Source organism: Hypomesus transpacificus, chromosome 14, assembly GCF_021917145.1.
Source record: "Hypomesus transpacificus isolate Combined female chromosome 14, fHypTra1, whole genome shotgun sequence".
In the NCBI taxonomy this organism is placed as follows: domain Eukaryota; kingdom Metazoa; phylum Chordata; class Actinopteri; order Osmeriformes; family Osmeridae; genus Hypomesus; species Hypomesus transpacificus.
This window is the reverse complement of record NC_061073.1, coordinates 14,890,527-14,917,119: the sequence shown is the minus strand read 5'-3', so window position 1 is coordinate 14,917,119 and position 26,593 is coordinate 14,890,527. Positions and strand designations below refer to the sequence as shown.

The following is a 26,593-nucleotide window of genomic DNA, read 5'->3' as shown; positions in this document are numbered from 1 at the left end:
AAAACCCGAAAACAAGTACAAGTATTTTGGGGAATTTAGAATATGGATTTGTCAGGGCCCATCAAATGATAATGAGCGTGAGGCAGTGTCACCAATGACGTAGTATGCGCGGTCACGTGAATTTGGTCTCCGTAAAGCAGCGTTCTTAGCGATGTGTAGACTACCGACCGTGATAGACGTGTTTTTAGTATATTAATATTTCTACAGCTACTGAAGGAGAATAAAACTTCACAATTACGTACATAGCTGCGACATTTTTCGACTAACTAGGGCCTATTGATTGGACAATTATTATTGTGTGATCCCGATGTGAGTACAATTATTTGCAATTTAATCTATATTACACCCTTATTTGTATATACAATTTGTATATACATTAAACTATGAGTAGTAATCTGTCAAAGCTTTTGCTCGATTAAGTGCATCAGTGCATGCTGGACTTGTTTTTTGGAGTATTCGAGTTAAATTGTTCGGCATTTGACAAACCGTCCGTGGCCGTAATGTTTACACTGAGGTTGATGTTATCAGCTTGAGGATACCTCGGGAACGAGCTTCTCCATCCCTGTCCGGTGGGAATATTTCGGAAAATAATGGAAATATGATTTGAGACATTGTTATTCAATTGCTTGTTTTTCAGACACATTTCATTTTTATATGACCTGAACAGGCGAAAGGCATGTTATATAGATTGCCACTAACAACCTAAATGTAGCCTATCGTCAGTGGGAATAGCCTAGACAAGATACCATTTCTACAGTTTTCTCCACAATAATTCATTGGTCACTAAAAGCATTTGGAATGCGTGTTACCATTGTTGAGGGAGTGGAACGAGGCTGACGGGCTAAGGGGGAACAGATGCTAGCCCAAGTGAAATGTTGTGGTGTTTCCTCCCAGACTAGTCTGTCCATTCTCCCTGGCCTCCTGCTGTTAACAAGAGCCCTCCTAATGAAGAGCTTGACAGGCTGGTGTCACTGGTTGTTACTACAGCCCTAAACCCACAACTTCACCTGTTTGTATAGGCCACTTTCTGTCTTTCTGAATTCCACTGTTTTTGGACAGCTGCCTCCCATACACTTACATTTCCCATTATTTGACAAGAAGAGTAGGACCTACTCTTGAACATGAGAAATACCTTCTTTTTTTTTTACCTTAGTCCTCAGCTCATTTGAAATGCTCGTTCTCTTGATGGTGTCCAGAGAGGGGAAAACAATGTTGATGTTGTTATGTGACGCATTAGTGGTAAATATAAAAAATAGGACATTAATGCGTCACTATTGGGAAATATTTCCTGGACATTTCTGTCTTCTTGACAACCACACAAGGAGTTCCTCTTTCCTAACAACCAAAGAGATACTCTGTTTGTCATGTAATGCAGGCAATTTGCTTTTGTAAGCAGGTCTTGGGAGGATATTCGTGGTCTTGAGCCGGATCTTTACCACGTTTATGTTGAAAGTCTCACTGATAAATGCGTTGATCTCTTCAAGAGTTCCCTTTTCTCTCTGACCCAGTGATGTGTTATGCTTTCACTGTGTCATGTCATTCTAGAAGTTTCATTTTAAATGGAAGTACAGGTTTTTTTTTTATCATACATTATTTTGTTTTGAACAACTTGACCTCAACATCTTCTCTCTAGATATGCTGTGCTGTATGTCTTCTGATAAAACTGAGTAGTATTTCTTTTTTTCAAAGATTGACAGCATCTTTAAAATAATAGTTCTCTCCTGTTCAGCAAATGAGGGAATGATGGTTTGATTTCCGTCCGAAAAAAATATTGCTATGGTGAGGATTAGTAACAATTTTGAGGTCTCTGCCCACTATTCAGGGGGAGGAGGCAGAGGATGATGTGGTCGTTGGAGCAGGAGATTACTTCTATTTTTAATCCTAAATCTGTCATGTATTAAGTGACACATCTGCTGTGCTCGCAGCTGTATATTTAGCAGCATTTATATCATTTAAAATGAAGGTGTGTATGGGGGTAGATCTCTATTTTCATTTAAATCATCAATGCAGCAGGTGCTCAGTTATCTGTCTAGTCTGTGTTAAACTGTGTTTTTTCATAGGGACAGACTTATAAGGAAATGGGCCCATTGTGGAGGTTTTGTTTAATAATTTACAGAAATGATGTATCATTTGAATAAGTAATTTGTTCTTTAGCATATTCATTGAATAACTTAGAACATGTACAACATTATGATACTTTTATTAGCACAGATGTCATGGTATGAATTTGACCCTTGGTTTATATTTTGGTTGCCACCACTCTCATACACATTTAATGGAGTGTGGATTTCAGTACTATAATTCTTAGATTGACTCTTTCCAGTCTAACAGCGTGATGTGGACCGTTTATGCCTCTAAGCTCAGTTCAGTGTGTCGTGTGGCAAAGCAGTAGACTCGGCCCAGTGCGTGGAATTCCCCCAGCTATTTCCAGGTTCTCCTCTTGTGGGTCAGTTTCATTTCTAAGCCTGTAAGCAGTGCTTAGGTCTTAGTCGCTTGACTCTGGCACATTAGGGAACGCCACAGAAAGCCAACAGACTAAGTCTAATAAAAGAAAATAACTTAAGATGTGGACAGAGAACCTGCCTGCCTGCCTGCATTCCTGCCTGACTGCCAAGTAGTGACATGTCCAGCACCGAGAAGGGACTTGCTAGATGCTAAGTTCATAGCATCCTTTAGGGAAGTGAAGCCTGCCGCCTGTTTATCAGCAGCAGAGAGAGGGCAGAGGAGCTGTTGGGGGAGATAAAGCAGCAGGCCCTTTAGCCCAAGCACAATTAGCTACCCCAGTATGGAGCGCTCCCCGAGTGCCTGGCTCTGTGATGTCATCATGAACATGGCTTCCTTCAGTCCCTCACCACTCTATCATTCACAGTCTTGTCAAGGCTCTGACATACAGACCTGTCTCGGGACTTGTATGACTCCTGGCCGTTGTCATGTTCAACCTTTTTAAGAAGGGATGTGTTTCACTTCAGATACGCTGTCACGGCATGTACATCCTCGGCACTGCCGACATTTTTGCTGATATATGATGCGGTTGCTTCCAGGAAAGGAATGCATAACTGTTTCCAGATGCTCTGTGCCCATGTGTTTAAGGGCAGTGTGTGTATTCGTCTTATGGACTGTGTCTCAAACTCAAATTATAACCCTAACCCACTGACAGAAATGAATGACCTAAATAAAAAATATGTGTAATCCTTTCCCTGTTTCTTCCTGGCCTCAGTGTGGGAATGGGGACATGATGGAGGACAAAGGGCCTCGTGTAGCAGACTACTTTGTGGTTGCTGGCCTCACAGATTCCTCTAAGCCCCTGGACGAGGAGCTCCACTTTGACGATGCCTGCCACAGGTCTGCCAAGCCCAAAGCCCCCATCACTGATGTGGCTGTAGTGATTCGCTCCATGGGGGAGGAGGTGCCCCAGGGCTATACCTGTGTGGATGTCACCCCCTCTGGGCTCTCAGCAGAGCTGAACGGAGCCAGTCTCAGAGGCCCACAGATCTTCCTCTGCTACAAGAGGGGCAAAGATAAGCCACCTCTCACTGATCTCGGGTGAGTAATCTCCTGTCACTGACCCCTCTCTCACCAAGCAGCTGTTATCCCTCCCCCTGAGATTCTTCAATAGCGTCACTTTCCCTTTTTTAGGTCAAGTCAAGTCCATTTTTTATTTATCCCACTCGGGGAAATTTGTTTTGTAATGTAATTTTAATGAGTGTTTAGACTCTTCCTAGATCATAAAATGGCGCAGTCTCCACTTTTTGTCTACAGTTGCCCCCTCACTACCTTTGCCATGACAACAATCTCACAGTAGTGTTTCAATGCGTCACTTTCAGAGTTCTGTATGAGTGGAAGGAGAAACTGAAGTCTGGCTGTCACATCGTCCAGACCACGCCCTCTGGTCGCCCGGCAAACATAAGCAACTCCTCCTCCCAGCGCATCTACATCACCTACCGCCGTGTCTCCCAGAGCCAACCACACACCTCATTGGCCGTCACAGATGTTTGTGTCATCGTTCCGGCCAAAGGGGAGACGCCCCCTCACACTTTCTGCAAGGTGGACAAGAACCTTAACAGCAGCATGGTGAGATACGACTGAAATCCCTAACATAACATAATGTACACGCATGCAAAGATCTTGTCCCCATTTCTGTCTAATTGCTTGATCCATGTGTCATTTTCAGTGGGGGTCTTCTGTCTACCTGTGTTACAAGAAGTCTGTAGCTAAAACCAACACGATTGCATACAAAGCAGGTAAAGTTATGTTCCTTTTTGCTGTGAAACAGAAGAGTCTCTAAAGATCACTAAAGATTCATGATTGTTTGTCATGTTTATTTCTGTGTAGGTCTGCTCTGTCGATACCCTGAGGAGGATTATGAGTCATTTCCCCTGCCTGAGTCTGTCCCTTTGTTCTGTCTGCCCATGGGGGTGACCATGGAGTACTGGCCAGCCCACACCAAACACTCCCTGCCGGTCTTTTCCACATTCGTCCTGACTGGAGCCTCTGGAGAAAAGGTAAAAGACCGCCTTCCAGACCTCAATGCACACACACTCAACCTACTGGACTGCTTTGAAATTTGCCAATCAATAATAGGTTGTCCTGCTCTGCTTGGACTACTTTACAAATCCTGAACATTGTCCTCATCAGCGCACCCAGCTCACCATATTGAACCTCTTTTTTTCCAGGCTGTTCTCTGGCAGCATAAAACCCTGCTATGTTTTATTTATTTAGGTGTGATGACTTAAAAAAACTGAGAATATTTGTTATGCTCTGGCTTGATAAAAAGGAAAACTACAGTAATTTGTTGCCACACAATTGCTTTTTCCCTCAATAAAATATTCGATTTCCCCTTTTCAGTTTTTTGAAAGAGTAGCCCACGTGATTTCTGCATATGCCGATACGTGTATTCAAATTTCTAGGTCATCTTAAATTCTGTGTCTGTTTATGTGTGTGCCCATCATGTTCAGGTATATGGAGCTGCCATTCAGTTCTACGAGCCTTACCCAGAGGAGAGTCTGACTGAGAGACAGCGCTCTCAGCTGGGTCTCCCCAGCACAGAGCTCCGGCCGGAGGACACCAAGACCGTTCACACCAACAAGAGCATCTGCCTGCTGTCACACTGGCCCTTCTTCGACTCCTTCAGGAGCTTCCTCACCTTCCTCTACCGCTACTCCATCTCCGGACCCCACGCTTTGCCCATCGAAAAGTGAGTGCTCTCGATAGTGTTCCACAAAGCATTCACCTTACATTTTACATTAATGCATTTAGCAGGCGCTTTTATCCAAAGCGACAACAAAGCCTTTGTAAGTCAATACGTGTCGGTCGGATGAAGCCTTTCATCTATTCCAAGTAGTCTCACAGTTTGGTTCTCTGTCCACAGGCACATTTCTCACTTCATGTACAAAGTCCCGTTTCCCTCCTCACAGAGACCACGCATCCTCGTTCAGGTGAGCTCCACTTTGGGGTCCCAATAGTGTGCTGGCATAGGTTTCTCTCGTGGTTTGGGTTCGGTTGTAAAGTGGCTGTTGGCACTGATGGGTCGTGGAGCACTACCAGGGCTGTATTTAAACAGGGTCGCATGTGAACCAGCGTTCGTTTATGTGCCCTTTACAGCTGTCTCCACACGATAGCCTGATGCTGAGCCAGCCGGTCTCCTCTCCTCTACCCCTCAGGTACTGCAAGACCGTCTGTTTGGCCAGCTAAGAACCACAGAGATGCATAAATGTCCTTCTGCACTGTATATACACAAGTTAGTTACGGTAGTTATCTAACTGTTTGTGTGATTCTATGTGTGACAGCGGTGGAAGCCTCTCCACTCTGCTGATGAACCTGGGTCCTAAAAACGCAGCCACCTTGCTGGTGCTGGCAGTGACGGAGCACAAGATCCTGGTCCACTCCCTGCGCCCGGCCGTCCTGACCAGCGTCACCGAGGCCCTGGTGTCGGTGAGCATCCCTGTCCCCTTAGCTGGACCGGAGAGTGGCAGCAGATTAGCCTATTCAGTGCCACCTGGGGACCCTAGACTTGGGGAATATCGTTCTTATCTGCTTGTTCCTTCCAGATGATCTTCCCCTTCCACTGGCCGTGCCCCTACATCCCCCTGTGCCCACTGGCCCTGGCAGACGTGCTGAGTGCCCCCTGTCCCTTCATTGTGGGCGTGGACTCGCGCTACTTCGACCTCTACGTGCCCCCGGCTGACGTCAGCTGCGTTGACTTGGACACCAACACCATCTCCTAGTGAGTGACCTCCGACCTCTACTCTGACCTTGACCATCCCCTTCTTCGCGTCTCCAACCCAAAACACTTACCTCATAGCCCTCTCAAGATAAGGCCGTTCCAGTGCTATTTGAGGTTGTCAGTGTCTTTATATCATCACAAACCCCTCTTAAATCACGGTAGAGATAACAGAATGTGGACCTCCTTTCATTTTATTACAGGTTTAGCATTCCTCCCCCACATGGGTGCTGTAGATGGATACTCCTCCCTGGCTCTTTCCTCTCTGTCTGTCAACCATGTTGTCTGTAGAGTCTTCCTCCCTATAATGATGAACATGTGTTCTGTTTCTCAGCAAGGACGACAAAAGGGCCCTGACGTGGAAGATTCTGCCCAGGAGGGCCTGCAAGCATCTCCTCAACACTCTCGGCAAACTCTACCAGCAGCTGGTTGATGGTGAGTGTCAAACTGAGATTTATTTTGCATGCCGTAATCCTTTCAACCTTTGGTCTTAAATGATTCAAGATTGGCCTTTACCCCAGATTTTTTTTTGTTGTTGTCATAATTCATCATGTCATGTCTATCACTTGAGTAACTGTGGTTGATTTGTGTTTTTGTGGGTTTCAGACATTCTATTTGATTGTTGTCTTTTGGTGTGTGGTGCATGTTTGAAGGCTTTGTGTCACAAACAGGCTTAGTCTAACTAAATGTAGTTAAGAGGTTTATAAGTATGTGGGATTTATGTGTGAGATGGGCTTGAATCCCAGACTTACTGTCGTCCACATGTGAACGTGTGTGTGTGTAGTTGGCCAGCTGAACCGTGAGGATGGCCACGCGGAGGACCAAGCTATGACTAACAGGGAGCTCAGCAACGGAAAGAGCCTGCACACCCTGGAGCTGGAGATCCAGGAGGCCTTCCTGCGCTTCATGGCAGCCATCTTGAGGGGCTACCGCTCCTACCTGCTCCCCATCACCCAGGCCCCCTCGGAGAAGACCACAGACGCCAGCTCGCTCTTTGATCTACAAGGTAGGCCTCGACCTGGGAGTGTACTGTTCTGACAACATGTTGTTGTTGTTTCCTGGTCTCTGGGATTCAGCCATGCAGCAGGTCCGGGGCTCAGAGCTCTGGAGCAATACCTTCAGAGTCGTGACTCACCCCTGGAATGAGCGTGGCGATCTCTTTTTAAGATCCAGCTGGAATTAGGCCTGGGCGGCATGACATACGACCATGATTAATAGCCATCTCAGGGCAAATCTCAGGGGGGGGGCTCCTTACGTAATCAGAGTACATGTTGTTTCTCACTTATGCTGCCCTTGACATGCTGCAGTGTGGTTGTGAATCTGCTAACATCTGTACCTTGACCCCCGTCTACTCAAAGCCAATGATGGATGGTGGAGTTCTGGGAAGCCTAGCCTCCTAGGACCGGCGCGTTCCTTCCCGTGCCGCCACGCTCACCCGTCTCACCTCACTGTATCTTACGCTTTCCATAACGTGTGCTCAACGTGTTTTTCTTCCCAGGATTCCTGAAGAGCAGAGAGCGATCCCATCAGAAGTTCTACTCCTTCATGATGAAGACTCAGATGTTTATCCGCTTCATCGAGGAGTGCTCCTTCGTCAGTGATAAAGACGCCAGTCTGGCTTTCTTCGACGAGTGTGTAGACAAGGTACGCGGCGTTCCCCTCCCCTGCCTCTCGTAAAGGCTCCTAAAGATGGGAGTTGGGGTTAGGCTAACCCTAACCCACGTCATTTCAGAGAAAATATTGCTACATTATCCGATTTGTTATTCAGACGCCTCGGCTTGACTAACATGAATCACATGGGGATTTTGTAAACGCTTCGCAGCAACCTTGAGTGGGTACTCTCACTTCTGCCTGAGCTGTTCAACAGAACCCGTTTTTTCTCGACGTAAACCCCTTTGCTTGCGTTTCTCTCTTTCTCCCCTTCCCCGTCGCTCTCTTGTCTGCCTCTTTCAGTCTCGCTATCCTGCTATCTCATCTTATACCTGCTAGACAGCTTAGTTCCAATAGTGTTCAGGGATTTTGTAGATATGACAAGCTGGGATTTGCATTTCTCGAGGACACATGAACGGACAAATAAAGAATATTGATCATGTTAAAAGCTCCATTGTTACATGATAAAGTATGTTATATCTGCATTATGTGCATAGCAATGTACACATTATGAAAAAGTTGTCAATGTGAAGAATTGCTACATGAATTGCTACATTGCTGTGTTAAGCATCTGTGAAGTCGTTAGTCATTAGGTTGGGCGGGTCTCAAAAAGCTGTTTCTCCCTCCTTGGGTAGTGACTCACTTCAGTGGAAGCCAGCGATTGTGGGACGTGGGTCCATGAATAAACCATGGCATGAGATGGTGAAACTGAGAGAACATGAGAGCTCTTGCAGGCTAGACTGAGCATTAGCTGTCACTGTGGGTTAGCGATCTTAGTGTGTGTTATTGAATCAAGGGCCATTAAAAGATGAGAAGGGGTAGACAGAACTCTTTCCAGTAGACCGAGAGGCAGACATGATTTGGAAATGCCGGAAAGACTTTTGAATTCTGCCTCACCTCATAAAAATCAAAAATTGAATAATATATTAATAACTTCTTCAAAAATAGAAAAAAGATGTGAGACTGACAATACTGTAAAAGATAATACATATTATTATTGTGTCAGTGACACCCTAATTACAGTCTATGACTGTGTGAAAGTGAGCTGGAGATCCCTAATGAACTGTCCTCTGTCTCATTGTGTCTACGGGCCTTGTTGAAAGCGGTTGTTGTTTCAGTGAACCCCAAGGCCCGACCTCCGTGCTAGAGGCCAGACTAATGAGGACGAGGATGGGGAGGGACTTCCACCCAAAGAGACCCGGACCGAAGGGACAACATGCATCCTAAAATCTAAAAGCAACACAGTGTCACAGAGGTCAAGGGAGTCAGTTGACTGGATCATCCAGCCAGTGACTTGGAAAACCTCCCATCACATCCGACTCTGGAGCACTGAGAAACAATGACATGGATCCTTAGGCAGCCACACCATTATAGGCAGTTGTTTGTGTCACCATGTGACACACCTGTCCCTTATTAAAGGAGTGACCTGATCGTATTAGGCAACAGTTCAGGTCTGGGTAGTCTAACGGGTTGACTAACGTAACTGGAACTTTCTCCACCTTGAGCTGTTCTCAGTGGAGGTGAGGCCTTGATTGCTTCAGTTGTAGTGAGGGTAGCATCTATCTCCAGACCAGTGACTCAGAGGCCGAGGGGTTTGTTAGATAAAGGGAGAGTGGCAGTCCAGAGCTCGAGCTTGTTCCCTTTTTCTGTAATGGTCTTATGTCCCCGGAGCGACACGGCATTAAGGAATTATCTCCAGGTCAGCGCAGTTAGATTCATTTAGTCTTTGGGCGGGGGAGGGGCAGGAAAGGACTCGGTCGATCCATCCTACTTGGCATCGCAGTGTCAGATCATAACGGATCTTCAGAAATAATCGATCCCGCTGTGCGTGAACTTGTGTTGCGCATCGAGCTGTCCTCGTCAAGCCCTGTCTTCCGGTCCGAGACGGCTCTCTGGCTGCTGCTCCCAGACCAGCCCGCAGCAGAGAGCCTCAGCCTCCCGGCACAGCCTCCATCGCCATTGTGTTTAGGGCAGACAATGAACAGAGGCCTGGTCGATGACGAGTGTCTGTTTTCTCTCTCTCTCTCCCCCCCCTCCCCCCCAGATGGACAGCGAGCGGCCAGAGGACAGCAGACTCATTGAGCTGGACGAGTCTCACCGCAGCGAGCACACGGTCTACATCAACCCCCCGGAGCTGCCCCCACCGCCCCCCGGGCAGGAGCACCCTCTGTGCTATAGGTACGGCTGACCTGGAGAAACCGAACCCGTGTCCCAGCCTGGGCAGAGCCGAGCGTTTCTCCGCGCGCCGCAAACGCACACGTGCGAAAAACGCACACACACGCGCGGCGCGTATCCCAGCAGCCTACGCTCAGTGAGTCACAGAGAGTGCTGCAGTGCCCCCGGGCAGCCCCGAGCACAACACAGGGAGAGGCCCGGCTGAATTGGCCTGCTTTGTCGGGAGGATTCTCTTCCTGTTGTTGAAGGACTGTGGGAGGATTTCGAGCTGGAACGCATCCACTTCAAATCCTTTTTCAGTTCTCCAGCTCCCTTTAGCAGTCAAAGCCAAGTCATTTTTGCATGCGACGCCTGTGCTCGTGTTTTGTGTGGGATATCAAGTGGGCGGGAGCTTGGCGCCGGCCTGGGCTGAGTGTGTGTGTGTGTGTCTTTGTGCAGCTACGCCAGCTTCCCCGTGTTGAGGCCTGAGCTGCTAGACCCCCTGGAGGGGCGTGACCCCCCCTCCATGAACACAGCCTCCCGCCACGGCAGCCCCGCCAGCCCCACGGCCATCTTCAGACGCTCCAAACAGGTCAGAACCTCACCCCCTCGGATGTGCAACTCCCCTCCTCCCCTCATCTTCACAGCTCTCACCGTCAGCCCCCAGGCCGTCACTCACCCGCCGATCGCTCTGGCCTCCTTTCTTTCTCCCAGGAGATCCGATCAGCCCAGCGGATGGCCAAGACCTACTCGTCCATGCCCCAGATGTGGTCCAAGTGTCTGCTCCGCCACTGCTACGGCCTGTGGTTCATCTGCCTGCCCGCCTACGTCAACGCCTGCCACTCCAAGGTGCGGGCCCTGCGCCTGGCCTACGACGTGCTGCGCGGGACGCAGGAGCGCAAGCTGCAGGCCCCTGAAGAGGTAGGGGAGCAGAGGAATCATATGGATGGGAGCCGTGGGCTCTGCGTGCCATGGGACGGTCGTTGGGCCCAGGTGCAACGTGTGGGTGTGTGATATTTCCGTACTGTGGCTTGCCCTGCCAGGTGTGTTACCGCGTGCTGATGCAGCTGTGCGGACAGCACGGGCAGCCTGTGTTGGCCGTGCGGGTTCTTTTTGAGATGAAGAAAGCCGGGGTTCACCCCAACGCCATCACGTATGGTTATTACAACAAGGTAGATGCTGTAGATTCATGAGTACGCCTGTAGAACAGGGACCGAACACAGACATTATGGGATCTGAAACGGCTGACGCCAGCGTAACTTCCCTACGTCTCTCACAACGAAACGTGTTTGCGTTTGTGGCGTCCAGGCGGTGTTGGAGAGCACGTGGCCCTCCGGCACCAGAGGAGGCTACTTCCTGTGGGGGAAGCTGAGGAACGTGGTCCTGGGGGTGGTCCAGTTTAAACAGGTGGGCAGGAAGCCCCAGTCCCAGCTCCGGGATCCCCACCTCTCAGGTGAGAACACGCCACCCACACACAGACTGACCTCTGGGACCGCTACACACACACACGCACTCTGCAGGAGTCGGGGGACGTATGTGTTCATGGACTGCGTGCACGTTGGGATACCGTAGAGATCTTCAAGGGCTGCTTTTTGTTTTGGGGAGCCTTGGGCGGGGTTTGAAAAGCAGTGCAAAGCATTTTTCTCTTGGCCATGACTTTTCCCCACAAGGAAACCCCATCTCCCCTAAGTGTCGTTGCTGCACAGACAGCATGTTCCTGTTTGTACTCTTCATAAGCTGTAACATGAGCCTGTGGTGGGGTCCTCGGGGAAGGCCCCCCAGCCCTCCTCTCCCACTTACTCTAGCCTGCCCTTGCCTTTCCAGGGCTTCCCCTCAAGCTCCAAGCAGCTCTTAATGAAAGAGGCCAATTAGGAGGAGAGCAGATGTCTAGCTCCCCCCGCTGTCTGTGCTGGCAGCTCTCTCTTCATGTGACAGCCCTGTGCCCTCAGTAATCCCAGGCCTCATTAAGACACATGTACAAGTATCTCGCTCATACGAACACCAAGGCCCTTCTGCAGCCAAGAAGTCACACTTACACATTTGTAAACTTTTTGTTGTAGTTGTTTGGTAAAGGGTGACCTATAGCTGTGTTTGGAATGCTAGTGCTGGTGAGCGGTAGGCAGCTTCTGTCATGGCTGACCTCCTGGTTGGATCTCCTCAGACTGCAGTGATCTGGACACGGTGAGCCACGGAAGTGTGGACAGCGCTAACGACTCAGCTGAGAGAGCCTCCATCGACACCGACTTCACCAAGATGGACTCCAGCGACGATGGCTCAAGCACAGGTAGCCCAACCTACTCGACCGCCTCCCTCTCTTTTCATCTGAACCCCGGCTTGTCACATCCGGCCCCGGTGATGAGTTGAGTCCAACACACCCTCCCTCAGTCTCCCTCACCCTCCTACAGTCTCCCTCACCCTCCTATAGTCTCCCTCACCCTCCCACACCCTCCCTCAGTCTCCCTCACCCCCCCTCAGTCTCCCTCACCCTCCCTCAGTCTCCCTCACCCTCCTACAGTCTCCCTCACGCTCCCTCAGTCTCCCTCACCCTCCCTCAGTCTCCCTCAACCTCCTACAGTCTCCCTCACCCTCCCTCAGTCTCCCTCAACCTCCTACAGTCTCCCTCACCCTCCTACAGTCTCCCTCACCCTCCCTCAGTCTCCCTCAACCTCCTACAGTCTCCCTCACCCTCCTACAGTCTCCCTCACCCTCCTACAGTCTCCCTCACCCTCCTACAGTCTCCCTCACCCTCCCTCAGTCTCCCTCACCCTCCTACAGTCTCCCTCACCCTCCCTCAGTCTCCCTCAGGCTTCCTCACCCTCCCTCACCCTCCTACAGTCTCCCTCACCCTCCCTCAGTCTCCCTCACCCTCCTACAGTCTCCTACAGTCTCCCTCACCCTCCTACAGTCTCCCTCACCCTCCGACAGTCTCCCACAGTCTCCCTCACCGTTCCTCACATGGCAAGAGGAGTCAGAAATTAGATCCCTTTTTACCTGAAGTAACCTTGTCAACATCTTATCAAAAGCTCTCACACGTTCCCTAGCTCATGCTCTTGCTTTGCTGTTCTGAGCTTGTTGACTAGCCTGCAGGACCGAACTTCAGAGCTTCGGATTGTCATTGTAGTCGCACCAAAAGAAAACCAGGCTCTCAGATCCATTGTTTCCCACCAGAGAGAAATCCGAGTCGAGGATAGAACTACCTACCCCACTCATTTCAAAAGTTAATTGAGAGAGTGAAAGAGTAAGAGCAGAGCATAGCAGAGCAGAGCAGAGCGAGCGAGCGAAGCCCGGTTTCACGGTTGCAAAAACCCGGTCTGGCGTGTGTGTTTCAGGTGGCCAGTCAGACCAAGGCTATGACTCACTGTCCAAAGAGGAAGAGGAGAGGCTGGGCAGCAGAGAGCGAGGCACCGCCCCAGCTGCTGAGGACAAGGAGGAGGCTTGTAAGTCATCTCTCGTCCCCAAAGCGGAATCAAATAACCTTTTATTGACAATGTAACAAATGTTCTCTCGCTAAGAGCGTATCATCTCTGGCGTAGGCCAGATGTCTTCCCAACATGGGTACCAGACATAGTTACAGGATATTTAGATGGCTGAAAGGATCATTTGTTGTTTGATATTTAATAGCAGTGCTGAACGGCTGAAAATGTTGCCGTCATCATATATTTATGTGCCCAACCTGTGCTGAAAACATTGTGCAAAGGAATTTACTTCTAGTGCATCAGCTAACCGCCACGCTTGTTTTCCACCCACAGTGCCAGAGAGGGAGGCCATGGTTTCTCAGCAGGTCCCAACAGACTCCAAGGATTCCTGTGGACCCCTACCAAAGAAGAGGCCCAACTCCCTGAACCTGTTTGGGGGACAGAGAGCTCCCAGGGCCAGGACTGCTGAACAGTGCCCCCTAGCTGCAGACAGCAGACTAGGCCATGCAGAGGCAACCAGCTCCACCACCGCCACTGCCAGCCACACCGGTGAGGAGCAGAGGAAGTCCGGCTCCGAGGTAGAGGGCAGCGGGGACAGACGGAAGCCCGCAGTGGAGAGAAGCACGAGCTGCACCGGCGCTGTGGTGAAGCCTGGCGGGCCGTCCATCGAGAGGAGCATGAGCTGCATCAGTGGGCCCGTGGCGAGGACGGGCGTCCAGACGGGCGCCGACCCTCTGTCCCTGCTGGCGGCAGAGACGGAGCGGGAGGGGGACGCCAGCCGCGCCCCCGCCGCCCGCAGGGACCTGGCCGAGGAGATCGAGATGTACATGAACACCGTCAGCCCCCTGAGCAGCCGTGCGCCCAGCATGGACCTCCAGAGCCCCTCCAGCCCCCTGTTCCACTCCAGCCCCTCCCCCCACAGCTCCCCCAGGCCGCCCCACCCGCTGGCACGCTTGCACACGCACCTCCCCCTGGTCGCCAAGCCCCGAGAACGCCTCCGCCTCTCCCCGTCGCTCCCCCTGGGGGCCCCGCGCAGGGAGCGCCCGTCCTCCCTGGTGTCACCCTCGTCGCCCAGCCTGTCGTCGTCCTCCTTCTCCATGGACTCCCTGCTCACGCCCACCCTGGACATCTTCAAGAGCAGCGTCATCTCCGCCGGGAAGGGCGTGGCCGAGAAGGCCAGCCGCCTCTACTGCCGCCTGTCCTCCCAGACCTCCCTCACACAGGTGCGCCCCTCACAGAACAGCCCCGCCAAATGCACGCTCCAACACAGAGTGCACTGGAACATTTCAGAAGACTCCGTCTCAAGTCTGAAGGTTTGTTGTTGTGGTAACCCCCTCTCTCTCACCCCCCCCCCCCCCGCCCCCTTCCTATACAGGATGTGAACTACGACCAGATCAGTGTGTCCTCCCTGACCTCAGGAGACCCGGAATGTTCTTCTCTGTTGGAGGGTGACGCCTGCCTCGATCCCGAGGGCTTCACCTCCCCCCAGCACGGCAGCGCCTCCCGCCTCAGAAGGGCCACCCTTGACAGCCCCGGCACACCTTCCAGAGTGTTCCGCCACAACTCCTTCTCCAGTAAGTACTCGGAACACTCCCTCACATCTCGCATTGCATTGATTGCGTAACGACCTCAGGTTTTTTGTAATGACTATAACATGAGTCGGCAAACAGTATTTACTGAGTGCGTAGCACCAAAACTATCATCAGTGAGTCAGTATCATCAGTGAATTATTTAACTGTCTTGAGTTGTTTAGAGTGGAATTTCGAGTGCCGCAAACCTTTCTCTCCATGGCAGTTCTCTCACGGTTGCGCAGCGGAATAATGATCTAAATATAGAGGCATGGAGAATAGCTTGCTGTGTTCACTGTTCAGACTGTGCCAGGTAGCAGAGGGGCTGACTTGTGGAAGCTCTCTGTCTTTCTCAAGCCTAAGGCCCTATGCCTAGCTCTTTCTTTCTCTCACTCTCTCTTTCTCACCCACCCAGACACACACAGACACTCACACAGACACACAAACCCACCCAGACACACACACACACACACACAACCGTGCAGACAAAGCACTCCACTGATTACCGGCTCTTGGGAATGGGCCCTGCTCTTTCACATCATCATCATCCAATCTAAGGCCCCATCTGGCTTCAGTTTCCACATATAATCACACACAGGAGAGGACCCAGCCAGCCTTGTTGTCCTTACCTGTCATCCTCCATTGTTACCAGGTGGCTTGGTCCCACCAATCAAAGCGGCTCAAACTCCAGACTCCTCCCCAGACTCCAGCCGCTTCCACCTCAATCCCAGTCACACAGTGGAGGTGAGTCTGTCGCCAGGATGTGGACGAAGCTTAACGCCTCAGAGATGTGGAGGCTGCGTGCCCGAGTCCCGGGGACTGACGTCTCTTTGTGCCGCGTAAGGTGCTGATGTCGAGCTGCTCCTGCTGCAAGACGTGTGACTGCCTGGTGTACGATGAGGAGATCATGGCCGGCTGGACGGCGGACGACTCCAACCTCAATAGCACCTGCCCCTTCTGTGGGACTCCGTTCCTGCCCTTCCTCAACGTGGAGATCAAGGACCTGCGGCCGCTCAGGAGGTAAAACACACACGAGCAGCCACACACACACACGAGCACACACTCTGCACACGTCATGTTGACAGTACAGCCATGGAGGGTTGTGACATTGACAGTCTTCTGTTTGTTTTTCCTTTAGGACCAGTGAGGAGAACCTTCTGGAAAAAGAATCTGTGTCTGCTTCTTGTCATCCGGAGACAGGAACTCAAACACCTCAGACACCCACGGCTTCTTTTGGGATTGTGGCTGGAAATTCACAGGCCTCAGCCCCAGCCCCTGCCTCATCCCCAGCCCCTGACCCTGTGACGATCCCTTACCTAAGCCCCTTGGTCGTGTGGAAGGAACTGGAGAGCCTCCTGGGGAACGAGGGAGATCAGGTCATCACATCGCCCAGCATTGTGGACCAGCATCCCATTGTCTTCTGGAATCTTGTCTGGTACTTCCGCAGGTTAGAGCTACCGAGCACCCTGCCCGCCCTCCTCCTCGCCTCCCAGCACTTCAACCGGACAGATCAGGTAGGCAGGCCTGCTGAACCGCTCAACTCTCCAACCATGTTCAGCTCATGTACCCGGTCTTCATGCTTAAGCAGAAACAAGGCTCAACTTTACAGAGGTTAATAGAGGTGCTGTAATGGTAGATTGTGTTATATTGTGCCTTTATCCCTGCAGCCCCTTCAGAGTGTGTCGTCTGAGGACAGTAAAAATGTGCTGGTGAGGATCATGTGGGACAACCTGAAGCTGCACCAAGACCCTGTTCAGCCCTGCTACGTCCTGTGGAATGTACAATGTAAGTCCCAAGTCTATAACAAACATTCAGAAGATTAGAAGGGTCCTTAACTTGAGCTTGCTATACCTGTGATTATTTGGAACTGAAAGTTAAGTGCCACTGAAGTCAGCTGAAAGGATGGACTGAATGTATGAGCTTTGGGGCCGCTGTCCTGTTCCCCCTTCCAGGTTCCAGTTCCCTGGTCCGTGCTGGAGCGTGCGAGGAGGGCCAGGTCTTCAGTGTGGAGGCCCTGCAGGCTGTCGTGAGGAGCATCCAGAAGAGTGACGTCTACCAGCCCATGAGCCAGATCATCCAGCTGCTGGGGCCCAAACTGGGCTTCCGAAGGCAGAGGTGAGGAGGAGGCACTGGGAGAAGCGTGATGGGGGATGTGTGTCGAGGTGGTTCTGATTGTGGTTTTAACTTGTCTCTGACCTGGATCCCCACAGGAGTCTGTACAGAGATATCTTGTTCCTGGCTCTGGTGGCTCTGGGAAAGAAAAACATTAGTATCGGTGAGTTGAAACAAGAGAAAAAATATCAGTTGTATTGTATCTGTCCTTGGATATGGAGCGTACATACAGTATTACACTAATTTTTACCCATACTCTATATCTAGATCCAATGTAAGTTCATGTTGTTACAATAGGTATTGCAATGCTTTTACATAGCAGTTAATGTACACTCAATGTAAAGTATAAAATATACAGCATGATATAGGTTTTTCCAATAACCCTCAGTACTCATTGACCCTTGCCTTGTCTTCCTGCTGCAGATGCTTTTGACCGCGAGTACAAGATGGCCTACGACCGCCTGACAGCCAATCAGGTCAAACTGACTCACAACTGTGACCGCCCACCAGGTGCTGGGGTCATGGAGTGCAGGAGGACTTTTGGGGAGCTGTGTCTGTGATATCTCTGATGACCATACACACACACACACACACCTATCCTTCCTCCCGCGCACACAAATCTTTCCCTTCAGGCATTTGATCATACTCAGGACCATCCCACCTGACTGACCAGGACCAATAGGAACCAGAGTTTAGAAGCACAATTGGGTAGATAGGACAAACAGCCTGTAAAGGTGGCTCTGTTATAGTAGAAGAGCATGCCATGGCAGGGCTTGGGATATCCTGTGCAGTATTAAGATAATCGCCTGTATTTACACCATTATAACTATAGTAAATGTTTGTATAGTCCATTGTACATTGTATATTTTTTATGATCAATCTCTGGTAGCTGATGAATTTGCTAGTAGGTATGTAGAAGGCAACAGTGTGGTCCTGGTGACCATTTTGACCAAATGTGTCGAGTATGAAGGTACTTGCTTTTAGATGTACATATTTTGCTTAGCACTTTTCCAAGATTAACTTAAACTGTTGACATTAATCGCTCTTTTTAGTTATGAAAAAAAGAGGTTGGACTGTGTTTACAGAATGCTACAATCTCTTCATGGTTTGTAACCCTTGCTGAACCAGCCCCTAACAACCACCCTAACAACCACTATGGTACTGTCGCATCTTTAAAAAGGGTTCAATTCTTCATTTTTAGGAAGGTGTTCTTTAACATGCACATACGACCCATTAGGTTCACTGTGTCTCAGAAACATTTCCCAGTTTCAATTTTAGAAGTGTATTTCTTTTGTACAGACCCTGAAAGTAATCCAATGGTGACCCCAAAAAAGGGTTAGGGATTGCAAAACATAAAAGGTTTTGGAAATCAGGTGGATTCGTTTTCTGGTCCTTTGACTGATTTTTATTTGTATTTTTCTACATCATCCAGGCCCGATCATACCAAAAGCTGAATCAGGAAATGCATAATGCGTGCTTCGAGTTAAATCAGTGGCCACAATATTTTCATAAATAAATTTGATTTATTGACACATACATAAATCTATAAAAGAGGATGGTGTTTGATACATTCTGTTGGTTTCTTAGTGTCTTGATTGTACAGTGTCCGTGTTTCAGTGGCACAGTTTAACAATGTTAGAGCTGTGCTGTATTATGTTACACAGACAAGGAAATCAAATCTAATTCTTGGCTATTATTTGCCACATTTACAGAGTAGGTTATAGTATAGCAGGATGAACAACGGTTCCATTTGACTCTGAGTGTCTTGTTTACTATTGTCAGACACACAAAAAACAGCAGCAATAGCCTGTCTAAACCAAGGGAAAATGCCTGTTTTTATACCTGTTTAGCTAACACTATCCTAAGCCACACACATACAATGTTATTGTACTAGGAACTTGCTGACACCTTTTCACTGTTTAAGTACAGTTTTGTTGAGCTCTATGTGTAGCTACTAGCCCCTGACTGACCAAAACGTCATGTGATGTCCTTACTTGTTTACACTGTTACTCAGTTAGAGAAATGTTTAAAAAATATATTATTTATAATTTTTCACTGTAACTAATTTCTAAGTTTTTATAAAGAAAAAGCTTCTTATTAAACGTGGATTAAATGAGTAATATGTTTTGGCTGGTCCTGTGATCTAAGTGGGGGGAAAATGGTTTCATGATGTAGCTTGGTGAGCTGTTTTTGTACATCTGGATGCATACATTCACTAGACTAGTACTATATGGGCAAACTCATGAGACCATCGAGGACAGTATGTTAACCTGACTTAATCAAAACAAAAAGACAATTCAACTAATGTGCCTCACATAAAGCACGTACACAATTAGTCATCATTAAATCAGTCAACTAAATATTGAACATCACAAAATCAGAGTGGGTTTCACATACATATTGACAAATGACGTGACAAAATGAATTGGGATCGTACAAATATCTGTGCTAAGTTTATAAAACTAATGCATTGTAGTGATCGGTCCAGTCTGAGGGATATTGAAGTATACCATACTGCAGAGATAACATTGTCCAGGTTAAGCTGCCATAGTGACTAACAGTGAGTATCCTAATGTACATTGAGTGCCATAGCCTGTGTATGCTGACATACTGCAGTGGTCATCGATATGGAGCCAGTATAGTATGTCGATTTTCACATGTTCTGTAGATCTCCAGAGCCTAACCCCTCTCCAGACATGTATACTACTGGAAGTGGTGGTCTTCTCTGGTCCGGCGCTCTCAGGTGGACACAGGGCACACGATGATGCGGTCTTCCAGCATCACGCTGAGCACCAGGAACACAAAGTAGAGCAGGAACATGGTGGAGCCCAGCATTTTGTTCATCTTCCACTTGCAGGCGGCGATGGAGATGATGACGAAGAGGAGCATGAGGAAGAGCAACACGATGGCGCAGAAAAGCCCATTGCTGCTGACCTGCACTGGAGCAAAACCATGGAAACTAGAGTACATCAGCCATGGGACAGGCAGGCTGGAGAGAGAGAGAGAGAGAGAGAGGGGGGGGGGGGGGAGGGGGAGGGGGAGGGGGAGGGGGGGGGGAGGGGGGGGGAGGGGGAGAAGGAGAGGGAGAGGGGGGGGCAGAGAGAGAGAGAGAGAGAGAGGGGGGGGCAGAGAGAGAGAGAGAGAGAGAGAGAGAGGGAGGGAGGGACAGAGACAGAGAGAGGGGGGGCAGAGAGAGGGGGGGGCAGAGAATGTAATGAAACTTCTTGTCACCATCGAGATGACAAACTGAACTATTTTTCAGAATGGCTACAGCAGTCTGTTTGTATTGTATCGTATTGTCTGTTCATATTGTCTGTATTTATTGTTAATATGACAGCTGTGAGAGATACCTGAATTTCCCCGTGGGATTAATAAAGTATATATCTATCTACCTAGCAGGTTTTGCTGAGCTAACGTCAAGCTAAAAGATCTTCTTTACCCCACTGTGATGTCAAAGATGTTGCTTCCCACAGAGCTGGAGACGGCCATGTCTCCCAGACCTTTCCGGGCCACAATCACGCTGGTGATGAGGTCGGGGATGGACGTTCCTGCCGCCAGGATGGTCAGACCCATGATCTCTTCTGAGATGCCGATTGTCTCACCCACCTGGGTAGAAACAGGACACCAGCAGGACTTTAGCTTTGGGAAACGACACTTTGGTAAATCTAAAGTTTATATGAGACTCAATCTGCTGTCACATAATGAAAAGTCTGCATTTTTACTCATTTCCTGTTTAGTTGCAGCATATACAATATAACTGCACAAACAGGAAGCCCATCATCTTCAGGCTTTGGGACAGATTTTGTTATCCAGTGTTGTTCCAGTGTGAGGGCATAATCCAGTTACTGGTGCTACTGACCTGATGCGCCCACCACACCATGAGATAGGAAAACACAGCAATCCATGCAATAGAACCTAGGAAGGTCATCGCAAAGAATTTCTTGGATTTCTGGAGAACAAAGAAGATAGAAGACACTTGACACACAAAATAATGGTTTGTTGGTTTGAAAATTGAATATGAAGATTGAATTTGTGGATTTAATGACCAGCGTGTCACTGGGGCTGCTAATATTCTGTTTACAATATGCCACACTGTGTGTTTCTGGGATTTGCAGAAAGCTCACCCTAACCCTGTATTCTAAGCAAACTCTATGCCTATCCTTTAATGCCAAAGCTCTAACCATCTTTACCATAATCTTGTTTTAAAAACAGATGTGGTGGAGAGTACATTCTAATGAGTGTATCTGGGGATTTGCTAGAAACCTAACCCTAGCCTCAAGTGTTTACTGCACAAGTCTTACTGGGTTGCGAACATCAGGAACGGTCAGCCACAGAGGGAAGATTATGGGCAGCAGGAAAAGATAGGTGGCTTGTTTACGTGGTGTTTCTGGCCACTCTAAAGACAAAGGTTCATCATTTTCATCTTCATTATCCTCTTTGTCTTCAACGGCATCATCCTCAGCTTCTTCCTCATCCTCACTGTCTTCATCACTGTCCTCTTCGCTGTCATCCTCATCATCACTGTCATCAGAGCTGTCAGAGCCACCCTCTCCCTCACCCTCCTCATCATCCTCGGACAATAAACCAACAGATAGATAGACGAGCAGAGAAGCAAGCAGGCAAACAGGCAGAAAGGCAGATAGGCATAAAGGCAAACAATAGAAAAGTTACTCACAACCAACAAACAAAAGTCATACAACCCAAGACCAATATCAGGAAGTAAAGCTTTAGCAGCTATCCCCCTATAGATCCCATTGGCCTAAGAAAACACATCAGTACACATTGTACTGAGACTCTTACATAGAAAGGTATCAAAGAGTGACTTCTGTGTCTGTGCTTTTTAAGAACCACCAGGTGATAGGTGGCTCCTACCTTCTGGCCCCCAGGCTGCTCCTTCACCTGCTCCTCCTCGGCCGGAGGCGGGGCAGCCGCAGGCTCTTTGGGCGGATCGCTTTTTTTTTCTCCCTCTGGGGCAATAGCATAGGGAGTAAACAAACACAGCCTTAAGCAAAAGCTTGTCATCTGGACATGTGGCAGCAAGAGGTACCGACCGTGGGGGAATTTGCTAGTCAGTTAGTCAGTTAGCGACTGTGTCCATTGTCAAAATAAAGCACTCTAGTAAGCAGTAAGTGTAGCGCATTCAAGTTAGCGCGTTGCAAGAATGTTGCACAATGGCCTCACTGATAATTGTTATTCCATACAGCCTTGTATATTTCCGCTAATACACTGAAATGTTCTAATGGTGCTCTATATCTGGGGAAATCAACACATTCATCAACATACTACAAGACCTGGCAGGAAGGAATGTGTGTTAGGCTGACATGCAGCCCACTGAGCTTTACGACCATCAGAAATCATTACACCCTAAACACTGCTTTCTCATTCGTTGAGCTAATCCTTCTCACCGTCAGATTTGGTTTGTGTCTCCACTTTCCCCCTGGCCATGCTGTTCAGAATCTCTGCCTTTTCCTTAAACTTTCCTGTAAACAACCAAGCTATTATTAAGATTGAGTATGATGCAGGTGAATAGGTAAAGGTTCAATTTAGTTCACTATGGCGACGTGATACACATATCCACAGATCTGAACAAAAGCAACTTCCGAATGATGATGAAAATACAGCAGGAAGAAGCAGCAAAGTTGTCTAACAGCAAAAGCATTCACAGTGTGATTTCACATTCCGCAATACAAGTGCATGAACACACATCACAAGACAGCAAACTTGTTTTAGGGGAACTTACCTTTCCTCTACTCTAATCTGGCAGCATGAGCCTCTCCATTCATTACCGTTTTTAAACAGGAAGATGACTGATGCATACAGAACTTCTCATTTGTTCTTTTCAACCTGTCTCACCGATCTTGTCAGCTCATCTCAATGAAAGGGATACTCGCAGCATGAGTAGATGTATATAATCCTAGTGGTTGCTGTCAATCAAACCATGGGAACAGTTACAGTATGCCATAGGGTAGCTCAAACTTGTACCTCACCTTAATTTAAAAATAATACCCCTCTCTACTGTAATATACATACAGTCCCCAAGGAATTACAATTTGATCCGATTTAATTGCAAACTGTGATGTAAAATATATTGAAGGTGTTTTTTGGTGCAGGTGTCACAGGTAACTCAGTGGGCTACCTGGCTAGTGGTCTCAATGGGCTTAAACGGGTATGAATGATGGCGCTATCGGCCACGTAGAGGCTGGCAGTGATCCAGCTTTTATGAGCTCAATCCAAAGCTGATTACTGGACCTCGATCTGTGCAGTGTTGGGGGCCTGAGCCTGGGGCCCTAGGCCCTGGGCCCCGGCTCACTACACATACAATGTACAAGGGTCACAGAACCAAATATAAGGCAAATAGACACACGCTTCACATGACCCAAAGTGATGACTCGTGACATACGAGTTAAACATCTGCAAATGACCCGTATCCCATGAGCCTTTTCACCTCCTTCATCATCACACAACTGAATCACTCCATACAGTGGACAGACAAGTATTTATCTGCTTAGCATCAGGACTTAGTGGTATCTCCATTTGGAACACAATGCTAATCCATTTTATTGAGAGAAGGACAAAGGGGACTGTCCGTGGTGCACAGTGCACGCTGTTGTCGGGGCAAATTGAATGGGCTGGAAACATGGGTATAGTTTGTGACTCTGCTTTAATGACAACTAACCTTCACCTAAAGGGTCTAGCGTGTGGATCATCAGCTGGAAGATGGTGGTCCTCATGGTGCTGTTGTGCAGAGAGGCTGAGCTGCCGCCTCGCTGAAGGGCTGGCTTCAACTGAAGAAAAAGAACCAGATCTAAAGTCATAATGGCAGAGAGAACCACAAGTCTACAGAACCCCCTCCGCACACAATCCATATCCTTCTGAACATATTTAACATCTCTAGCTTTTGTTTATTTGTGGTCCAGTGGATCTACCTTCAGTCGATTCTTGTTATCTGGTTCGGGAGGTGGGTTATCTTCGACTGATGCCACGTCGTTCTGTATACAACACCGAAACAGACCAAAATCAAACCAGCATATACATTCTGAGAAGGCTTACATGGTGGCAATACAATGATTAAATTGCATTGCATCAGTATACTTCTGTCTAGTATACAGACATGTTGTGTTTCAATTTCCTGAACTCCCTAGACGTTCATTACCATGAAATGTGACAAGGTTTAAGTGGGGCACACAATAATGTAATGTTGTGTACAACTAAAGATAATGTAAATCACCATTAATGTGTGCCGTTTTTGTAAGGCCTGTTAGTTTCCCTATTCAGCTGAACAGAAACCTCTGACCAAGCACTAAGTCTAAGTCTAAGACTTAGTGTCAGTCTAAGTATTGTGTATAGAGTAAGCTTCAATCACACTTACCAGAGTTAAACACTGTATATGTTATAGCTACAGTATGTCCTTCACAACCTAAGGATTAGGGGTCATGGTAGGTGATGATTGGCTTTGGGTCTACAGGGCCAAAGTGAGTATGATCATAGCCCTCTAGTACCATGATTTACTTGATCTAAAAACCATAAGTTTACAGAGCTGTCACGGCAGATCAGCAGATATGATGATCTCTTTGAGTAAAACAACAACAACAACTATTCTGCTCTCATATATTTGCTGCATATCAATGAGTGAGCGGTCAGACATGCGTTAAGCTGTGCCGAATAAACACTGGAACATCATTAAAAAGAATGTTTTTGAAACAGCGTGAGAGGTTGCTGTTTCTGATTCCCTAAGAAAATACTGACACTCCCTTTCATGTTGCTGCCACAAATTGTATTTGTTCTTTCTTCAGTTTCAGTATTCAGTGTACGCCGTTTTCAAGCTGTTTTACAATATGTTTCAAATGTGGATTTTAGTAGCTTGATAAAGCAGAGGAACACTTACCTTGTCAGGTTCCTCGATGGCGATGACTTTCATAATACTCTTGTGTTTCATAATTTGGGACTTGAAGGCATGCTCTATTTGTACATTGAACTTCATAAAGCACACATAGGAAGTGTACCCACCCACCAGCATAACACTCTCCCACCACATGATGGTATTATCCAGAAAGAAAATGATGAGCATGATCAGATCGATGATGTAGAAAGACACGTCCCGGAACAGAGGCCACCAGGTGAGATGGAGCATCTCTCTGGAGAAGACGGCACACATGCCAATCACAAACAGGATGTTGAAGACCGCTGAGCCCACGATGGTGCCGATGCCAACGTTGCTATGTGAGATAAAGACACCAATCAGGGAGGTGAAGAGTTCCGGGGCAGAGCCTCCTGCAGCCATGAAGGTCGCTCCAGCCACGTCGTCGGAGATGGCCAGTTTGTCTGTAATCACTCCCAAGGCTGGAACGAAGAACTCATCACACACGATGGCAAGGGAAACAAACATGTAGATCATCCCACTGATGTGTAGGATCACCCAGCCACTCCTACGTTCTTCCACAGTGAAGAGGTCCTGGGGGTAGTCTCCCTTTATGTGTGGGGCATCCCCTGGGGCCGAGAGCGTGGTGTTGGGAACAGCGGATGTTGGCGGGGATGTGGGAGCCTCTGTGGGCTTGGGTGGTGCCGGATCCACATAGATGCAGTGCACGATAATCCGTTTCGTAGTCGTGGATGGGGTATCCTCTGTGGTGGTCATCAAAGTCGTGGTATCAGAAGTCATTTCAAAGGGTAATGCCTCTGGTGTTGTATGGCCTGACAGCTCGTCCACTTCGGAATGAGTGTTGAGGTCCACTTCCCCCACAGTCTCGGTTTGAGCTTCCAATGTATCTGTTGGGACCATTTGAGGATCCTCGCCCATCTGGGAAGCTGCCCAGGACTCGGACATTCTGGCACTGATGGTCAACTGATATACGCAACACATCAAGACCCCAGAAATGAGGAACAGAACACGGCTCAGTTGGAGTCGCTTCCTTCGTGTACAATACATCTTCCCCTGTGCTGTGCTGCTATTGGCTATGGAGAATTAAGTTGCATATAGGAGCAAAAGTGAAGGATAAATCCACAATGTCTCCCCAAAAGTCAATGGGGTGGTACAATGCAGGACCCAGATGATTCATGTCATCATCAAACCATTGGATTTTCTGGCCTGTTTTAAAAGCAAAACAACATCAAGAATTCAAGTGATTATCTGGTGGAATTAAGTGGCACACAAATGTTGGTCTTTTGATTTACACACCAAATGTATTGTTTTTGTACTGACACAATTCAGTCCTACAAAACATTAATATCCCATAATACCCCTCACCTTGCTGTCTGTTGTAATTGTTTGAAACTAAATTACACAGCAAACATGAACAAATATTGACACTACAGAAAGACCAACGACAAATAAGTCGAATAAAGTAATGCTGATCAAAAAACTTTTTCGAGTTTTACATATTCACCTTTTCAGTCTCAAACATCAGAGACACTTGTATAACATTTCACAGTAGTTTTCCCACGTACAAAAGCTCATATCCAATAGCCTGCATTGT

The 26,593-nt window shown here is 48.2% G+C and overlaps 2 protein-coding genes across 2 annotated transcripts; one reads left to right on the top strand and one right to left on the bottom strand.

The window, feature by feature from the left end:
* Positions 1–135: 135 nt before the first annotated feature.
* dennd4a (DENN/MADD domain containing 4A) lies at positions 136–19,101 on the top strand. The gene is made up of 29 exons (XM_047033996.1): positions 136–309; positions 3,218–3,543; positions 3,825–4,071; positions 4,172–4,241; positions 4,333–4,502; positions 4,956–5,194; positions 5,369–5,435; positions 5,602–5,660; positions 5,787–5,931; positions 6,048–6,223; positions 6,555–6,655; positions 7,005–7,226; positions 7,719–7,864; positions 9,915–10,048; positions 10,484–10,616; positions 10,739–10,945; positions 11,068–11,196; positions 11,333–11,477; positions 12,186–12,308; positions 13,354–13,461; positions 13,774–14,663; positions 14,816–15,014; positions 15,661–15,752; positions 15,853–16,028; positions 16,147–16,522; positions 16,676–16,793; positions 16,961–17,123; positions 17,219–17,283; positions 17,544–19,101. The coding sequence occupies exons 2-29, from the start codon at positions 3,233–3,235 to the stop codon at positions 17,678–17,680; spliced, it is 5,148 nt and encodes a 1,715-aa protein (XP_046889952.1). The 5' UTR covers positions 136–309; positions 3,218–3,232; the 3' UTR covers positions 17,681–19,101.
* Positions 19,102–19,683: 582 nt separating this feature from the next.
* Positions 19,684–26,046, bottom strand: slc24a1 (solute carrier family 24 member 1). Its single transcript, XM_047033997.1, has 9 exons — positions 25,006–26,046; positions 24,047–24,109; positions 23,797–23,905; positions 22,526–22,600; positions 21,993–22,087; positions 21,422–21,691; positions 20,980–21,069; positions 20,560–20,726; positions 19,684–20,109 (listed from the first exon to the last, which is right to left on the bottom strand). The coding sequence occupies exons 1-9, from the start codon at positions 26,044–26,046 to the stop codon at positions 19,860–19,862; spliced, it is 2,160 nt and encodes a 719-aa protein (XP_046889953.1). The 3' UTR covers positions 19,684–19,859.
* Between the last annotated feature and the right edge of the window lie 547 nt (positions 26,047–26,593).

Coding starts and splice junctions, on each gene's coding strand:
- dennd4a (XM_047033996.1), top strand. CDS start 3,233: ATGATGGAGGACAAAGGGCCTCGTGTAGCAGACTACTTTGTGGTTGCT. Junction 5,932..6,047: donor TCACCGAGGCCCTGGTGTCG/GTGAGCATCCCT, acceptor TGTTCCTTCCAG/ATGATCTTCCCCTTCCACTG. Junction 10,946..11,067: donor AGCTGCAGGCCCCTGAAGAG/GTAGGGGAGCAG, acceptor TTGCCCTGCCAG/GTGTGTTACCGCGTGCTGAT.
- slc24a1 (XM_047033997.1), bottom strand. CDS start 26,046: ATGTATTGTACACGAAGGAAGCGACTCCAACTGAGCCGTGTTCTGTTC. Junction 23,906..24,046: donor ATAACAAGAATCGACTGAAG/GTAGATCCACTG, acceptor CTTTTTCTTCAG/TTGAAGCCAGCCCTTCAGCG. Junction 22,088..22,525: donor GACACAAACCAAATCTGACG/GTGAGAAGGATT, acceptor CTATTGCCCCAG/AGGGAGAAAAAAAAAGCGAT.